The sequence below is a fragment of the Alligator sinensis genome, unplaced genomic scaffold (genome assembly GCF_000455745.1).
Source record: "Alligator sinensis unplaced genomic scaffold, ASM45574v1 scaffold974_2, whole genome shotgun sequence".
In the NCBI taxonomy this organism is placed as follows: Eukaryota; Metazoa; Chordata; order Crocodylia; family Alligatoridae; genus Alligator; species Alligator sinensis.
The window spans coordinates 239,614-256,425 of NW_005842369.1; the positions used below are offsets into that span (position 1 = coordinate 239,614).

Here is a 16,812-nt window from a genome sequence, read left to right on the forward strand (position 1 = left end):
GAGAACTGAAGGAAAAATGGGCAAAGTTTGGAAGAGTACTGAGGTAGATGTTAGGGACACCAGTAACACAGAGGGAAATGCAAAGAAAAAGCTACTAGAAAAATAGATTTGGTATGCATCAAATGGCAGCTAACTGACCTAGGCATCTCTCAGCACAAGGTTATGATCAATTGTCAAATTTCTACAGGAGTAAATACATTTATCTGCAAAATTGCTCTTTATATACATTTTTATATATTGATACCTGCTCTTGTTGTTCTCTCGTAGCTGGACTATTGGGTCCAAAGAAGTATTTTTTATTTAAGTACTTATTTTTAATGTCTTTAGATTTTTCCTCTCGCTTTCCTTTTTCCTTGTGGAGCATCCTTCTGAACTGTTCAATATCTATCCAGCACAAAAGATCCATACTATGAACAAATCAAAGATAACAGTCTTTGTTATTCACTGTCAATCTAATTATCATTAGAAGTCTATTGAATTACCAGTTTGATCACAATTCAATGAAGCAGAATAAAATGACCAGATCCTGGCTATAATTTGTCTCAATTCCCTGATAAATAAGAAGATACAATCAGTATGACTTATGGTGCTTGTTAACATTCAGACCAAAAAAAGTAAAGCCTTTAAAGAAAGTCTTTACAAATCAAATAAATTATTTTGGTGAATTTTTTCTGGTGATGTTTATGACCTTGCTTCATATAGTCCTATTTTCTCAAGTTTTATTATTCTAATTAATTGATGAATCATTCCAACACAAAATTCTAGATATATAAACTTTTCACAATCAGTTGAATTCCTTTTATATTAAAAATTTCAGATCTTTAATGTGTTAATTTTGATTTGGCACACACATCACTTGATATTAGTTTTGTTCCTTAACTGGAAAAGATAAATATGATAAAAGCTCATGCTTCCAAAATCAATTTTTTAGACTAATCTCTAAGGGTCTTAAAACTGGATGTTTTGTGTGAAAATTCCTGACAGTTAATTTGTTCACTAGAAAATTTGCAGAAAATGAAACATGAAAAGATAGCCCCAGGCAATGCTGATTTGTTTGTTCTAATAAATATTTGCTGATTTTTGTCAAAGGTGTTAGTCTAGGGGAAAATTTTGAAAAGCACTTAAGTGACTTAGGGAGCAAAGTTCCAATTTCAAAATCTTTTGAATTCTTAGGAATTTAAATCCTATTGATACTTATATTCCTAGGGTGACCAGCAAACAATCCAACAAAATAATGCTTCATTGGAATTTGCCAGTTAGTTAAAACCTAAATGTTTAGCATAGATAGATCAATCTGGATGAGGTTTTGATAGAACCCTGGTTGGTTCTTGCAAGCTTGCTTGTGATGGGTGCTGGGTAGCCTGTCTTGCAGTCTTCCTTCAAGCTTGGAACATCAAGGCTCCTAGAATCATGAGGCTTTGGGGCAGCCCACCCAGTAGACCCTGGGGCTTCCAAGGGCCAGAGCTGTAGCTCCATTCTCTTCCATAGGGGATGGTGAAAGTTTTGGTTTTAGTTACAAATTGGAACAAAGCCTGATTTTGAAGTATTAAAATCTTCCATAAAATTGTATTACCGGTACATTTCTCTGCCCAGTTCTACTAAGACTCTTAGACACTTTAAAATATTTTGTACCATGCTGAGTCTACAACTATATCTTTGTTTACCCAGAAGCAGTAGGTAGCACCCAAAGCTTAATCACAGAGGAAAGCAATTTAAAGAAAACAGTTGAGAATAAAATGGGATTGAAAGGTTGAAGCAGGAAAACACATTACCTACTGAAAGCAGTGATACAGAATTTGCTGGAATATTAAAGATGTGGAGACGATAAGAAAATGTTAATTTCAAACAAACCATTTACTCCTGTTGCAACTCCTATGCAAATTTATTTTTATCTTGGCTTTCCAAGATTTTCAAAATCTGTGTGTTAAGTTGTGCATACAGTTACTGTGACTGCACACTTAACTATGTTAACTGCATGTACAAAAACTGCAATTGCTTATACACACCTCTGATAATTATGTGGCCAAATTCTGTATTTATAATTTTGAGTCTTAATTTTAAAAATATAAAAGCTTCTGAACTGCAATACCAGGAGAAATGTTTATCCGCTGTATGACAATTTATCTCTTCAGGTAGATGCCTTTAATAGAAGCCCTGGGACTTCTGAAAGCAGAATTTGATCAAAACTATTTTATCACTGGATACCGAGTCCTGAATAACACCTAAAGCAATAATTCAGTTGTCTGAACAAAGTTCTGTTTTTAGTGCATTCCTTATATAATTCAAAAAGAAACAGTGAAGCAGAAAAAGAAAGAAAGAGAGATAGGTTCCAATCCTGTGGCACTTATAAAACAAAGCTCCCATAAAAGACAGCAGACATTTTGAGCACAGAAACTGAAAACGTACATTGCAAAGTGTTCTTCAAGGAAGAGGTGGAACTGTTCCAACTTCAGTTTATTGTGGAGCAGGTCACGAAGGGTAGAACCCGTGCGCTCATCAGGGACTTGGCTCAAAAGCTGCGCTTCTTTGAGAATGTCAGGACCCGGTAAAAGACTGGCTTCAGGAACAGCACCCTCATGGAAGAAATTACTTCAGTTACACAACTAAGGCTTTTGTGCCTATATCTAGATCAGTCTAATATTCTTTCATTAGATAACTTCTTTAATCCATCTTTATTGATTTTCTTCTTCTTGCTTTTTCATTGTTGCTGATTGCCTCCATGCAGTTATATTTTTTCTGTAACTGGGAATCAATGCTGTGTCATGACCCAGCATAGAAGGAATGTTGCTATTACACAGAAATGATACCACTGTATGGAGGGAAAGAATCTGTTCTAACTACTTGAGCCCTAGGGAAATGAAGTGCACATATAATTTACGGTACGGAAAGAAATCATATTTAAAGTGATTCACACTGGGCTCCATTGCTCAGGGGTCACCGGACTTGCCTGACATGTCAGAGGACTGGACCATATAAACACTAGAGGTCTCTTCCAGCCCTTCTTTTCTGTGATTCTATTGCTAGGTACAAAGGCATACTGCATCCTCTTTTTGCTGGATTACCACCCTAAAGATTCAGAATCCCCCGTAATGAAACAATTTTGAGGCCCCTTTGAAGACCATCAACAGCAGTCTGCACCCAGAACATCAGTGCCACTATGTTCTGCCATGTACACGAGGCAGTCTACTAGCCGGAGATGGTCAAAGGTAATAGACCTCCTTTCCATTTGGGATACTGAAAACACCCAATGTTTACTCTGGACAGGCCACCACAACTAGCCCATCTATGAGAGTATCACTTCTAAAATGACTACTCAAGGGCACAACCACATTTGGCATCATTGCCATGCCAAGGTCAAAGTGATAAAAGTGCAATATAAGAAGGCGTGAGACACCACCACCTCTTGGGCACTCAGACAGTGACTTGAACCCGCTATGAAGAACTGTCACAGATTCTAGCAGGGGATGACTTGACAGAGCTCCGATTTGTTGGCAACTCTGGGGTCAGCCCTCAGGCCACCAAGGACTCAGAAGGCTCTGACCAGAAAAAAAAAGGAGGACTCATTGGTTCCTGCTCCCACCATGGCCAAGGAGAAGGCACAGGAAGGTTAGGAGGACATTGGGAAGTCCCTCCTTCTCTTTGAGAGCACTGATCAAGAGGATACTAGTACCTGGACATGAGAGCTCTGATGCCACTGACACTGACTCCTTCAACCTCACACTAGACTAGCTCTTCAACATTACATCCCACCAATACCTCACCTGCAGACTTGACTATTCCCACCACCCTCTTACCAACTGTCCCTTCTCCATTCCTGGGCCCCTTCCCCATTCCGTCTCACTGTTCCCCCACCACTATCAATAAGCAGACCTCAACAGCCACCTGCAAGAAGCCAGCCCTCTTCCTCCCAGCACCCAGGACAACACTGAGTGAAGACACAGATAGAGCAGACAGCCATCCGATCACCCAGTAAATTTCAGAATTCCAACACATTTTTTACATCCCACTCCTGCAAAATGACGCCTGGCATTGTAAGGCTGCCTAGAGGTCCTGTACTGTCTATGAATAAAGACACAGGTGACCCTCAACATACACTCCCAGGGAGATAAGGTTTTGGGGTGCATGGAGCTGGCAGGTGGGGGCATACAGTTTTGAATCATTTCAAGGCAGAGGACAGCAGCCTTTTAGACTGGTGGGCTGGGTACTTGCAACCAGCTCCTGCTGGCAGCTGCTAATCCTGTCCCTGCTTCTGATCCCTGTTGCTTCAACTCCCTCTCTGCTCTGTGCGTCACTCTGCATACCAGGTGCTGCTAGAAGCCATGGTGAATACCAACAAAGAACAGCAAATTTGGCAGTGAGGGCACAGAACAGGTAGTTTTAAAGTGGCTCCTTTAAAGCAGAACCCCTCCTGCCCCCTGAATTGGACCCTTATGGGCCAGTTCATAGCTCTTCATGGGCTGTGGGTTGTGGACCCCTACTCCAGGGCAAACCACTGCAGGGGGATCAGTGTTGGCTGAGGGATGTCTTTATGGACAGTGGAAGGGACATGTCATGAGTTTGTGAGAAGGGGTGCTAGCAAGCCATGTTACCCAAGCACATTCCCACTGCTCTCCACTTGGCCATGAGGTAGCCAAAGGTGGACTCAATGGTCACGTAGTAACTGCTTGGCATGTGGTTGAACAGTTCCTTCCTGGCATCCACATGTCCCACATAAGGCTCCACAAGGCAGGAAAAAGTGAGCATCTTGAGTACCCAAGTAGCAGAAGGCATAGTTACTCCTTCCACTTTGATGCTGGTAGTCTTGTGGAAAAACTCCCCCATCATCAGGAACACTCATCTGGAGTTTCTAAAGACTTTGGCATTGTGGACCTTGCCCAGCCAGGCAGTGATCATGTGTGTAAACTGACTCTGGTGGTCCATAATGCTTTGCAGCATCATAGAAAAGAAGTCCTTGTAGTCTGTATAAACTGAGCTGTAATAGGCTGGGCACAGGTCAGAAAGCCCATGAGGGAAAATCTGGGGATGACCTCCTGCGAGTTCATGAGGCAGAGGAATGCCAGTGCCAGCACCCTCTGAATGGCATAGCATGCCTCCTGCCACAGCTGATCCTGCTGTGAATCTGCCTATGCTGAAGTGGTTAGCTATATAATAGAGGCTGACAAGAGTAGCCATATTTCAGATACTGATGGACACAAGCTGCTCCCTAATGAAGGGTGCCCTCATGCATGGCTTGCTGCTTCTGTGAGAGAACTAGCACAGTGCTTCTCCATGAAACCATTTTTATGAGGGTAGTATGTCTCAAGCAAAAGTTCTACCACTACTGTTCTTCATCACACATCCCCAGGACTCTATATTTCCACCAGCCACTGCCTATCTCTCTGGCCCAGAAGATCTAGTATGCTATTTGCAAGCGGTCCAAAGGATGGCCATACTCCATGGCATCCTGGGGAGCATCATCCTCATGCACATTGTTGTCAGTGGTGATGAGTAGGTAGCACATCTAAAGGACACATCTTTCCCGGGTCTTGGCAATGGTAAACATTCCAGCTAGGTTCCCCGGGGGCTGGGGGAGGGGGGCGTGGTGGTTGATAGTGCTGTTCCTGTAACTGATGAGCACTCCTAAGGGGAAACTGACCAGGCCTGAAGTGGCAGAGAGCACCTAGCACAAGGTGAGAAGGGAGGAGGAGGAAATAGTCAATAGGCCCTCTCCTCTATAGTTAGCAGTCCACAGGAGTTTCCTAAGACTTGGGCATGCTGGGATCTCTGCTCTCTAGCCTCCTAGCTGCACAGCTTTACTACAGCATGGACCTAGAGCCATTTTGAAGCAATTCAGCTGGGAAGGGCCTATACATCTACATGATACTGAAGCATGACTCTGAAATAAGAAGTTTCATACTAAAATGGGATTTGTAGCATATCAAAAGAATGTATGTCCATACCTTAAGGAACATCATCATCTTTATTTTCTGTTTACTTCAAATATATTGGCCCAAATTCCATCATCAGCTAAACCTGTGTAAGCCTGAAGCAGCATAAGGGGGTGGTTATTCAAGATTTAGGGCCCAACACACTTCCAACTAACTTCAGTAGAAGTTCTAGAGATTACTTAAGTGGGGGTTGGATCTGCTACAGCTATAAATGAGAGCAGAACTGGACTCATTATTTAAAAAAAAATGATGGCCTTTAAAATGGATGAATGAATGTCCCCCACATCGGTTGCAGAGAGTCTTTTCATTCCTGATACATAAAGCGTTAACCCTCTTTGATAGAAAATGAGTTTGTTTTTACTAGTAGGTGCTCCTCTTACCTCATCCTTTTTGGAAACACTCTCTTGATGCAAAGCCTGCAACTTTCTAAAGTACACTGAATCCAGCTGTCGAGTTTCTTCTACCAGCTCCACCTAATAAAAATAATATCTTATGTCATCCCCACAGTACACATTATAGAAAGATGGAGCGCTGGACAGGCAACATGCCAGTGACAGTGGGTAGAAAAGAAACACATTTGCCAATAATGAGACACATGTTTAGAAGATAAAATATCATGTTAAGTAGCATCCCTATGGCAGACGATTCAATTAAAAGATGTGGTGAAATAAAATTTGACTTCAGATCTGTACAGAATCTTAATGGCATTCTATGCAATAACATGTATGACATAGTTATACCTTTAAGGCATAGACTTCATAACAGAAAAGATTAAATTACCTTGTCATGAACTTTTCAAGATCACCTGACCACACCTGCCAAAGGATTACATGCATCAGCATGCCTGCCATGAGTAGTAGTAATCCAGTTCTTAGACCTGCAGCTTTTATCAGGAAATGATACTCACATGGACAACGTGCCACTCATATCAGACATATGCACATATACACCTCAAGAGAAAATCTAATCGGTCAAGATGAAAGTTGTAAAATGACAACTTTCGCATAACAGACTCTTCCCTTGGTCTGTTTTGTGCTAGCTATTCCTTTTAGATAGTAAATTGTTCAGGGCAAGGACTCTTTCTTGACTGGCATTTTTAACATAATTTGGAGCATCATACATATGTTCCATAGTAACAAAAAAGTCCTGCATTTGCATGTGCAAATCAGCAGTTAGATAAATAACAGTTTGCCTCATCTATATACTAACTTGAAAATTCAAATGTTGGTTTACAATATTAACTACAAGTGGGCCCAAAGACTGTATTAATGTAATAACCCATGGAAAACAGTCTTCTGCAACTGTGGATTTAATTATACAAGAGTTTATATAAAAGAGGAAGGACAATTTCCAGGTTAATATGCATCAGGCTTCTATCTAGATAAAGAATACTGTATTCAGCATCATAGTAGCTGAATGTTTTTGGACCACTGTGTATTCTAAGGTTACAGAACCCTTTTTGGCTTCTTTGCTTTTCAAGAAACAGTGGGACAACTTGGAAAATCATATTAGTCCATTTTGCACAAACAATAAATTAGACCATAGACAGATTCATAGATGCACAGATTGTAAGACTGGAAGGGACCACAGAATATCATCGGGTCCAGCTCCCTGCACAAAGCAGGAAAGACAACTGGGGTCAGGTGATCCCAGCAAGGTGACTATCTAGTCTCCTCTTGAGGATTTCCCAGGTAGGTGATTGCACCACCTCTGGAGGGAGCTTATTCCACAGTCTGGACACCCTAGTTGTGAAGTAGTTTTTCCTGATGTTGAGCCTGAAACAGTTTTGCAGGAGTCTGTGACCATTACTCCTCGTTTTCCTCAAAACAGAAGTGAGATGAGAATGAGTAATAAAAAATAAATTGTGGATTTAGTGTTTTGGGGTTTTTTTAAAGAAATATTTTGGCCATACCTCAAACAGGTGATTTAGGCTCATCTTTATTGTTGGAAATATCTCATTTTCTAGGAGCTAAACAAATGCTGTTTTGTGTTGGCAAGCAAATGGGAAACAAGCAATGAAGGTACAGGGAATCTCTGCTTCCCGCACAAGAAGAAAACCTTTATCTACTGCTGGAAGAGAGAAAAGGATGCCTACTGATTTTCCAGTGCACTACATCAAGAGAGCATATATATAGGAGGGAATTATAACCTCATCTTTCCCTTACTGGGGCATACCAAGGAATCCCTTGTAATCCCTCAAACCCAATAACTGAAAATGTGACGGGCCCTGGACTGGGACTGACCAAGGGATAGGTGGAACAGCTTTGCAATAATCTTGCTCCCCTCTTTAAGCCACCCCCTGCCCCACATACATGCACAGTCTAGCACTATTTAGATTACCTCTTCATAAATGCATTTATCTACTTCCACCATCTTCATCCATGGTTCCAGCAGAAGAGTGAGGACATATTCTTCTGCTGAGTCAAAAAGATCCTCAAAAGGTGGTTCCATTTTCTGATAGATCTCATATTTCTTATTTTGCTGTAGTCCAATGTCCATACTGGCAGAAGGAGCAATGTAAGTAGCATAAAGAAACTGCAGTAAAATAGAAGAAGGCAGCTACTTAATTACCATCCATTCTAATGGCCACAGCAAATAAGTCAGCTGAAGAAGGGGGTGGTAACTTATTGGGGCTTTTCTATAGTAATTGCACACTTGGCAACATTGGCTCTATTTCTCTATTCCTTCCATGCTACTAATTTTTCCAAAATATAGGGTGTGTCTACACATGTGCATTTAATGCATATTATCCATATTTAAGGTGCATTAAGGGCACACATCTACACGTGCATGCTCTCAATGCCCCTTAAAAATGGCAAGTTTAGACTATTCGAGCATAAATTTGATACCTGAGCATAAAGCAGATATCAAATTTATGCAAATAGCTAAATTGCATTAGCTTACTGCTAATCCATAGCAAACTGCTAATGTGCATTAACGTGGTGTGCGTCAATGGACAGACACCATGTTAATGCGCATCTGCACGTGTGCTAATGCAACTTAGCTATTCACACCTAAATTGTGTGTGCCTTAATGCATATTAGTGCATCCACATGTAGTCACATGCCTAAATTGCCTTAAGTGAAGATGCATCAAGTGTAGGCATACGAAAATGCAGGTGTAGACAAACTTCATAGCGTCTGTCACAACTCCATGGCTTCCTTGTTTCCACTTATTAAAAGTTGCCTTGGTGTCAAAATCATATATAACATAATGCCTACACAAACACACCTGCTGATCCTGAGTTATGTTCAGGACATCACAACAGCAGCAACAAATATGGATTTTTGTGCATGACTTCCAGTTTGTTATTACTACAACATTTAATAATAACCTAATGTGTTAATCTATCACACAATATACGATTTGGGGAAATGTATGAATTGGGGAAATGTATATGATTTGGGGAAATGTATGAATTGGGACATTTTGGAAAAGATAGTTACTTCTTGGTCTGTCAAATGCAAGATTATCATTTTCAATATTGTTTAAATTCATAAAAATCAAATTTAAAATAATTCCATTTTTGCTTTGTAATCTAACACAGAATCCTCTGCTGTGCTGAGCCCCACCAATTTCAGTAGGATCTTGCCATGGTACAGAGGTCCACGTCAGGTAATAAGAGGGTAGAATTGAGCCCTAAGGCCTTCCCAAGAAAAATATTTTAATGGCCTTTTTATAAAATAATCACAGAAAAGCTCTTGAGATTACCACTTGACAATATAGAAGTCAGGAGATGAGCCCCAAAGATATTTCTGTCTTAAGAGCATTTCATTTTTGTAGGATAAGTCTTCAGAGAAGGCAAACTTTTATTTATTTATAATGATGTGTTTAAACAGTGACATACATCTGTATTTCCTTTTTAAAATGATCCATAATTTACCTCAAATACAAGCACTGAAAAAAACGGAAAAACCAGAAACATCAGTTAGTACAGCACAGGTGGGCAATTATTTGGGATGGAGGGCCACGTAAGGAGTTTTGGGGAGCTGTTGTAGAGTCCTGACCTGGCCCAGCATGGTGAGGTGTGGGGGTGCCAGTTCCATGGGGAGGGACATGTGGGGAGCAGATCACAGCTCTGCCCTAGCCTCACGCTGTCACCACTCCACAATCCCGGCTGGGGTCCTGCCTGCCCCACTCCCAGACTCCACTCCCCACAGCCCATACCATCCACCCAGTCAAGTGTCTCCTGCATGCAGGGTCCTGGGACGGTCTTCATGGAGGGCCTACCTGCCTGCCTGCTCTATCCAGTGCCTTTGGCAGTGGGTGTGGGGCAAATGGGCCAGGGTGCCAAGGCAGTGGGGCCAGGTCCAGCAGCTAGGATAGAGACACTAGCAGCAGCAGCCAGGCAGAGTGAGCCACTGCCATGGGAGCTGCCAGAGAGCCAGGTCCAGCTGCTATGCTGTCCCCACCCTGCCTCACGCCTGGTAGTGGCAAGCTGGCCCCTTGCACCATGGCCCAGGCTGTTCCCCGTGCCTGGGGTAGGTGCGGCCAAGGGACCTGCCACAGGCTGGATAGAATCCCTCAACAGGCCATATTTTGGCCACCCCTGTAGTATAGAAATTTCTTCTGGCCGATATAACTCTGACTGGACTGACTACAAAATTGAATAAAAAGGGTCATTGTTTTGGTAAAATTCATATAATTTTAGAGCACAGTTTACTTTTGTTATCACCAAGACTTTGTATTATCAAAGCTAAAAAAAAAATTTTAAGAACCAATAAAACCTTTGGAACTATATTCTCAGTAGCTATAAATTGGCATAGCTCACCAATTTCAACAAGGCTACCACAATTTACATCAGTCGACAATACGAGCCTCTTCTTTACTATCACTCAGTTTGACAGATCAGTTTTTACCTTCTGCTTTTCAAGCATTAGCAAAATTATTTGCGTGTTTGGGACTATCACAGAAAGGGAATATTTGAATAGTTTACATTTTTTAAAGATTACCATATTGGGGTTGGTCAGCCTCTCCATTTGAAAAAACAAAGGACAAAAAAATTCCATTTTTTTTGGGCCCAAATAACTTGATAAATTTATCAGGGGTTCTTTAAAATCTCCTGATTCCACGCTAACACTCAAGGAGCCTTCATGACTGGAATCCTACATTTAGATTTTTTAATGACCACAGTCTGTAATTCCCAGGCAGAATTACATCCCTATTCTACATGGCTGCAACGTAGAAGACCTAGATGCACTTGTTTTTTAGTATGTTCCATTTACTTGTTAGCACAAATAAAGGTTTCCATGTGCAAGGGCAAGGCTGGGGAATGAACAAACCCATAGGTAGAACACTAGCTGAAGAAACCCACCAAGTTCTGTCATAAATTAGGCCACCCTCAGATAATTCCAAAATAAATTGAAATTTAACAGATACAGCACCAACTAGACAGAGTGATGTCAAACCTTGGAAGTTATTATGAAGAACCCTAAAACTAATAAAGTTATAATTACATCATATTTTATCTAATCCAAAACATTTCTCATGTAAAAAAGCCAAGTTAAAAAGAAACAGTCCAACCATATAAAGATGTGGTATCTATAAAATAGCCATCTTAAAACTGAGTTAGCCATTTTATTCAAGTGAAATTAGAAAGTGTTCGGGTTACATTTGTCCACTTGTTATAAATCATAAAACTACATATGGGAGTTGTGAAATGGCAAAGGGGACCCAAATTATGTCTTAATGTATTTCATACATTAAAGCTTCTCCTTTAAAAGGCTAGCAGTATTCTAACACGGCTTTAAAGAAAAATCACATTCGTTGCATGGAACTATTCTTTCTCTGACATGATATTATGTGTGTGAAATGTAGCTGCTTAGATTTCTTTTTGGGTTAGAAATGGGCAAAACCAAATCTATGTTTGCGTAGGTAATCAGGCTTACCATAAGTTATTTACAGGACCTGAACTCACTACTTTTGCAACAGCAGCCTTGTTCTGCAGTTACTCTTCATGTAGAACTTCCACCCAATTCAGTTCTGTTTCACATGCAGAATTGCTGTCGAATCAGGGCATAAGTAAAGGCACGCTTTGTGCCATCACTGCTTACCAGACAACATAGTTTTCATGTGTAAATTAGGTACAAAAGAGTTCTTTCAGTTTTCCCTTACTAAAGGGCCAGATCGCCAGGTGGTATAAATAGACATGGTTTCATTGATTTCAAAGAAACTACAGAGATTTATGCCACTGAAGTATTTATATCTTTGACATTCTTTTGCTTTTTTATATTATGCCCACCACCATGATGTGAGAGCCCACATGCAAAATATAGGACCATAATGTACTGAAGTGCCTGTGTAGATACATAGGGGATAGGGGGGGAAAGAAGACTACAGTAACCTTAGTATTCCTGTGCAGCAGTTAGTCCCAACTACAGACATACACTAACCTGAATGTAAGGACTGTGAGGTTTCACTTCTAATGCTGCTAGTCACCTCCAAGGAGAGAAAAGAGCTGATAATTATGACCCTTCTACCTTCTGCACTGCTCAGTGGAGTCAGCCAGAAGCAGAGGGAAGAGCATATTGTATCCTCTTAAAGGATGGATCTATCAGTAGCCTTGTTTGTTCTCCATGCCTAGGAAGAGCAACACTGGAAAGTATTCTAGCTTCAAGACTCTCACCAGAAGAGTGTAATTCCTATATTGGCCAGTGTCCTAAATAATCAATAGACTATTATATTGCACATTACAAAAAAAGAAAAACATTTTAAATCAAATGAATATAAAGTTAAAAAAAATCTTTGTTCATGTAAAATTTCATGCACACCAAACTTCATTTATTCAGGGTTTTGTTCCTTCAGTGAAACATAGAAAGAATTTTCCTACCTTCCAGCTACGTATTTTCTATGAATGTATAAAAGTTAGTGATGGGTCCAAACCAAACCCCAGATCTGGAATCCTGATCATAGTTTGCATCTTGAAATTATTTATAACAGAGCAAATCTGACGATACCAAATTTTTTGGGAATTCAGATTGGGATCTACATCTGGATTATGAATTCAAGAGTGTGCAAAGTCTTGGGCTTTAGTTTGAACTTGTCCCGAGCTGGTATATAATCTCAGAACAATTAGGGTTATGCATAAAACACAAAAGAAATAAAATTTGAATTCCTTGTATTGTTCCTCAACACGTTCATGATAATGATAACTCTCTTTATCTAATCTGACTCTGGTATTAAAATACAGTATTTCCCATAATGGTCTAACATTTTTCTAACCCTAAATAACTATTTTTCATAGCAGACTGCAATGTACGTTTCTTTCCTGGTTTTCTTTTCCAATTCATTTTACACTCCAACATGTGTGTTTACAGTGAAATAACTGCATACATTTCTGAATAGTTACTAGCCATACATTTCTGGATGATTACTGGTACCCCCTTTTTTTTTTTCAAGTGCATTACACTAAATCCTCACTTTATTTTCTTGCACTGAACATACTGTCATGCACCCTGGAAAGCATATTAATCTATCATAAAACTAAGATTAAGATACCTAAGAAACCCTGAACAAGTATATACAGTGATAAAAGTTTATTCTTGCTTTTAATAATCATGTGCAGAATAATTATGAAACACTCTAGGTCTCTTCTTTTAGTAGTAAATAGCAAAACAAATATGACAATGTGCTACGAGAATCTCATTGGCATCCTCTTAGGAGTAATTGGAATAATTGTCTCATTGTGCCAAAGGTGAGCACAAAATTTGGGAAGGCATGTTTTCCATAAGCAGGCCCTTTAAACTGGATTCAGCTTGACTCTCATCTGTGTTCCAACGAAAACAAGAATAATTTTTGTGCAGCCTTAAAAGGCAAACTCAAGAATGATACCAAATGTCGCAGCACATGTGTTGATTTGTTATGTTACATTTCAGCTGTTAGTTATGCTAATGGAACAGTTTCACGTATTTCGTTTTGATGTATTTACTTTAATGCTTATGTGTATGTAGCTTTCTGCAATTCCCTAGTAATACTGATTTTATGATGTTCTGCTGTCACCACCAGGCCAGGGCTGGAAATAAGAAAAAGAAAACTGACTAAGGAACCGCTAACTCCAGGAGAAAGTGAGTACAAAGTAGGTATAAAATGCAACCATATCACAACAGCAGTTTTTTACATTCACTTTACACTGATGTAAATGATGACTCCACGATTCAGGGCAACAAAGAATGAGTTTAGACTGAAAATTTCAAAGTTTGGTCCCTAAGTTTGGCCCTGTAAAATGATCTGATTTTTCAAATGTGCTGAGTACCAGCAGCTCTCATCAGCTTTGATGCTATTTGTGGCCACTCAGCTCCTCTGGAAAACAGGTTAAAACAGGTTTCTAATAGCTAGGTGCCTAAATATGGAGCTAAAAGTAAAAAATGTAGGCATCTAGGTATGAAAATTTTGATCTAAGCCTGATACTGACACAAAATTTTTACAGATTCTCAAACATCACATTCCTGAATTTTAGGAATAGAATGAAAGCTCAAAATCATTGCCACTTAGACTAGTTCAGTGTTTGTTACCTGTGAGTTACTATAACACTTCCTTCTAACGCAGGGACAAGAACATTTGAATGAGGACACACAGAAGAACGGAGAAATGCATCTGGATCCGGCATAAAGCAGCAAGTCATAGGCACATTGTGCCCCTACCCTACCCTACCCTACCCTACCCTACCCTCACTCTTCCAGATTACCAGGCTTTATATAGGTCTAGTGTGAGGTTAATGGGACTGAACCAGTAATCCTACAATGAATGAGAGTCAGCCCCTTTAGCCTAATTCAGGGCTGTCCAACTTCAGCATGGCTGGGGCCACAGGCAGGGCCAGTATGCGGCCCCTGGGTTGCACACCATGCTGGCCACATGCTACCAGGGCACTCCCCGCCCTGCCCCCTCCCCCCAAATCTCCCTTGCAACATGGGCTATGCCCGTGGCACACAGCCTCCCCTGCAGGCAGCACTGTGCAGCCAGCACTGACAGCACATGACCTCCCAGGCTTCCCCCACTGCATGGCAACAGGAAAGGCAGCTGCCAGGGCCCTTGGGTCATATACCCTCCCCTCACCAGCCAACAGTTGGACAGTTCTGACTCAATTCTTCCTAATGGAACCCAACTACTGAATCTCCCTATAAACCATGCATAAAGGAAGGTGAAATTACGGACAAAAGGGCACCTAGTTTGCTTTACTGGTAGCTCCCTCAGGTTGTTTTGGTCCATCACAGCTGCCTTTGAGTCCCATGTTCATGTTAACATCAGAAGCTGATCCCTAAACCTTTTTATGTTTTCTGGACATCGTCCAAAAGTGGCAATAATAATTACTTAATGTATTAGTTCTTACTAATTCTTATTATCATAGAATCATAGAAAAGTAGGACTGGGAGGGACCTCCAGAGGTCATCTAGTCCAAACCTCTGCTCAAGGCAAGATCATCTCTATATAAATCATGTCATACAAGTCCCTGTCTAACCTATTCCTAAAACTACATGTAACCCTATTAAGAAATCTTGTTGTTCTATGCTTCTTTGTGATGCCTATCTGTTTATCCCTATTGGTGTGCTTGGTCAGACAGTTGGGAACTGTGTCCCTTACCTGAATATCCATATTGATAGGAATGATTAATGGAGCAGGAACTCTTTGTGCTTGTATTAACTGTGTAACTCACTTAGACTGCATTGAAACGGTCTGAATGTAAGGGGCTAGGTGAGTTAGGTTTGTGTGTTCTGACCTTCCTTTCTAAAACTGTAAAGTTTATACGGGTACCAACGTGGGGCAAAGGTTGCCAAGGGAAGTATGTACTGTGACTTGTGTGGAGGTCTAAGGTGAGGGGACCCTCAGCTCAGGGGTGACAAAGGAGGCTTGGGGGAAACTCTTTCCAGGAGCTATCCTGTGGGATGATATTGCACTTTGTCATCAACCATTATAGGGAAGAGTACTCATGATATACAAACCTCTGTAACAGGTTCAGGTTGAGGCTTGTTACCCACTTGTTTCTAAAACAGTTGAAATGCTTGGAGCACACATAGTAGATCAGGTTGAGACTAATATCTAAAAGATTCTAAAAAAGCTGAAATCCTTGAGCTTGCTCAAGGTAATAGAAAGCTGGGCTGCATCAGCAGCTAGAAACAGGGCTTTGTAGGAATGGTGAGGCGCAGCAGCAATGGCAGTGCAGTACCCCCCAATAGCAGTAAAGCAAGAGGAAAGGTTGGACTAGTACTACACTAGCTTCATTAGCTGCCAAATTCATCTTGTATGGGACTAAGAGAGAACTCTGAACACATTAACTGTGATAAACTGTTACTAGTTGGTTGAGGTGGGCTACTGACTATTAAGAGTTTTTTTCCTAAGGCTGTTTGTTGTCCCATTTCCTTCACTTTTAATAAACCCTGTTTTAGTTTAGCTAATATTGCTTGTGAGTGGGGAGGTTTGTTCACATTGGAACACCCTAAGCAGCTTTTATTTTCCCAGGTTTCTGGGTGGGGACTTGAGCCAAGATAGAAGATTTGCATATAACCTCTAAATGGAATTCAGCCCTTGTTGATGCCATCCTGTTCTTGACAGAAGGGTTACATAGACAGTCAGCCTTGTCGCACAACTACAAGGCATACTGCAGAAAGACATTTAAACACCCTAACCTGCCACAGGTAAAGAAGAGTTATGAGGGTTATCAGTAGGGGTGCACCGATAGAGATTTTTGTGGCCGATACCAATAGCCAGTTTTTAAGATGCATATTGGCCTATACTGATCCGATTTCCATACGCAGGCTGCGCGGAGAGCTACCTCCAGCTGGTAAGTCTGGTATGGTGGAAGGGGAGGGGGAAGGAAAAGGAAGGGAAGGGGAGGGGTGGGGGGGACAGATCAAGGCCCCCACAGTGAGGGGGGCTGGGGCAGGGGCTGCCG

General features: G+C 40.9%; 1 protein-coding gene across 1 annotated transcript in view; it reads right to left on the reverse strand.

Annotated features, from left to right (window-relative positions):
* The window catches only part of RGS22 (regulator of G protein signaling 22), a 106,316-nt gene that overhangs the window by 19,373 nt on the left and 70,131 nt on the right, over positions 1-16,812 (reverse strand). Inside the window, exons 18-21 of the mRNA XM_025210727.1 lie at positions 8,268-8,462; positions 6,308-6,400; positions 2,407-2,573; positions 245-407 (exon numbers count right to left, since the gene is read on the reverse strand). Coding sequence (XP_025066512.1) covers positions 245-407; positions 2,407-2,573; positions 6,308-6,400; positions 8,268-8,462 — 618 coding nt within the window. The remainder of the gene's footprint in view (positions 1-244; positions 408-2,406; positions 2,574-6,307; positions 6,401-8,267; positions 8,463-16,812) is intronic.